The 2,698-nt window shown below is 35.4% G+C and overlaps 1 protein-coding gene across 1 annotated transcript; it reads right to left on the bottom strand.

The window, feature by feature from the left end:
• Nucleotides 1-439: 439 nt before the first annotated feature.
• LOC113301324 (trihelix transcription factor ASR3-like) lies at nt 440-2,325 on the bottom strand. Its single transcript, XM_026550093.1, has 2 exons — nt 1,350-2,325; nt 440-915 (listed from the first exon to the last, which is right to left on the bottom strand). The coding sequence occupies exons 1-2, from the start codon at nt 2,212-2,214 to the stop codon at nt 575-577; spliced, it is 1,206 nt and encodes a 401-aa protein (XP_026405878.1). The 5' UTR covers nt 2,215-2,325; the 3' UTR covers nt 440-574.
• Nucleotides 2,326-2,698: the final 373 nt, after the last annotated feature.

Below are 2,698 nucleotides of genomic sequence, written 5' to 3'. Positions count from 1 at the left end.
CAGAGAAAAATCTCCCATAATCAAACAAAATAAAGTTGTAAAAAATGAATAAAATATGTAAAACCAAGTAATACCCTGATTATTATGAGAATCTACATCAAATCTTTGTTAGTGGTAGTACTTAATCTTAGTCTGATGCAAAACTGACCATGACCAGCTGCTGTGTTAAACTGTACATCAAAAAGTTGATACATTATTCATTCCATGGGACCCACTTATTTAGTAAGATTAGTGTAATTGGAAAGGTTAAAAAAAATGAGAAAAGGGAAAGACCACAAGGGCATTGAAGTCTTTATGATACCCAATGGGAGTTCTCTGATCTGGACTGGACTCATCAGTAAAATGAATGAGGATATACAAAAGTAGTTCTGTGCTACCCATGATTCAACACCAACTGCATTCTCCAGTCTCCAATAAAAGATCATCGACAGAGCAAATTCCAAGAATGCATTTATAACAAACAATTAAAATCATCATTAAACGATATGACAATTTTTTTTTTAAAAACGTATTTTTACACCCGATACGTAACCTACACAATGAGCTAAGAATTTGCTGTTATTATATGTGCTAATTAGCTAGCATTATTCTGACGGTTTGATGATACTAATGATTGGATTGCACCAGAAAGATTATTAATGGCTGTAATTATCCCATTAAAACCTTGCTTGTTAACTTCAATTTTTGTTTCTTCAATTTGAAGCTTTCTTTCTTCAAGTTGCATTTTATGTTGATGTCTTTTTTCTTTCATTTCTTCACAATCAGTTAATGTTTTAGTTAAAACAGATGCACTTCTGGTTATACTTGCACCCAGTTTACGTACTTTCCTCTGCCGTTTTCTATCGGCCGTCTCTAATCTCTCGCTGCTCCCTTCTGTTTCCGTTGAATCTGTTGTTGGAGTTGTTATTGTTTCCACTGCAAAAAAAAACAAAAAAAAACGTTTTTTTTGTTCTCAAAATGTTAAGATTAGGATAAGGTCATTTTTACAGTGATTATCGTAACTCATGTACTTGCTTGATTGTTTCTTAAACAAGTAAAAGGAAAGAATCTAGAGAAAGAAAGAAGATTTCGAGAGATTTTCTCTCTCCTCCCCTCTGTATTTCTATTACTCCTTAATCTAACTTGGTTCACTCATATTTAACGCTCGTGAACAAAACCAAAACTGGATTAGTACCATTACGTGAATCCATGGCCAAAAAACAGTTGGTTTACTGTCTATTACATACTTGGGTTTTGTTCACTTGCATTTGAACGAGGTTAGACATTTGAAAGATACATTCAACAACCAGTTGTAAATGTAAGTAAAAAGTTCAAAGCTGACAGTGTGACCGGGTTAATTACGAAAATACCTGGTGGTGGCAGAAGAGATTGTGGTGGTTGTAGAGGAGGTGGTGGAAGAAAACGATGTGGATGAGGTAGTGCTTGTGGTGGTGGAATGGCAACCGAAATAGTAGGGGGACAGGTAGTTGAGACTATAATATTGGATGGTTGAGATGGTTTAGGATGAGATTGTCGTTGTAGATCAACAACTTCATTAAGAGCTTGAAATACTTCAAAAGGAAGATTAGTTGGTAGATTTCTTTCTTTACGTTCATGTTTTTCCATCTGCCAGTAAAAAAGGATTATTAAATCTTTAGAAGAAGAAGAAGGGCCGTCACGATGATCATCATGTTGTTGTTGTTGTTGAACTGTAACTTGAACTTGATGATTATGAACATTACTGTTACTAGTAGTAGTAGAAAACGAAGATCTTGACTCATATTCGCGAACTTTCTTATAATCTCTTAACAGATTATCCCATTTATCATTACATTGATTTTGACTTCGCATACATCCATTTTTCCAGCAATAATTTTCAACCCATTTCCATCTAAGCTCAGCACTTCTACAACCTGAAGAAGAAGAGGAGGAGGATTTATTGGTAGGGCCAACCAGTAATGGTGGGGTATTAGCTGTAGTAGTAGAAGAAGATTTTGTTGTAGTTCTTCTCTTATCATCCATTTTTTTAGCTGTTATTAGAACTAGGGTTTCATGGAGTGTCCAATTTCCTTTTCTGTATTCTCTGATTAAAGATGACGATGCAGAGGGATTTGGTAATGCAGCTGGAGATACAATTAGTTGTGTTTCTTGTTGTGGTTCATGGTGGTGGTGGTAATGGTGAACTGGTACCAATGCTGCTGATGATGATGATGTTGTATTTTGTGGTTCAGACATGGTTTTGGTATTAGAAGAGAAATGAATACAGTAAGAAGCAGAGACTAGAGAGAGAGAAAGAGAGAGCGAGAGATCAAAGTGTTTGGGAAAAAGAAATGAAAGAATGGAGTATTTTTTTACAGTGGGTTTTTGTGAGTATGAAAGTTCACCATTTTCTTAGAGAGAGAGTGATGGGTCATTTCGTTTGGTTTCTTTCTATGTTACAGTGTGAGACTGAGAAAGGGGTTAAATGTAGCTTGATAGTATCACGGTATATCATATTTTAAGCTTTGATGTGCCCGATACTTCCAACTGATGTCCGTGTTCGATGTCCATATGTGTGGACACACATGCAGACATAATTGTTGAAGAAAGAAATATATAGAAGTAGGCCTAGTTTTCAATCCGTTTGAAAAAACTAGACTCATTTTTTCACATTTTACGGAGAAAAAAAACGGGTCTAGTTCTAATCTTGAAAAAAATTGGTTGGTTCCTACAAATGGCG

The sequence above is a fragment of the Papaver somniferum genome, chromosome 8 (assembly GCF_003573695.1).
Source record: "Papaver somniferum cultivar HN1 chromosome 8, ASM357369v1, whole genome shotgun sequence".
In the NCBI taxonomy this organism is placed as follows: Eukaryota; Viridiplantae; Streptophyta; class Magnoliopsida; order Ranunculales; family Papaveraceae; genus Papaver; species Papaver somniferum.
The sequence above is the reverse complement of the archived record's forward strand: the minus strand, read 5'-3'. Positions and strand labels throughout refer to the sequence as shown.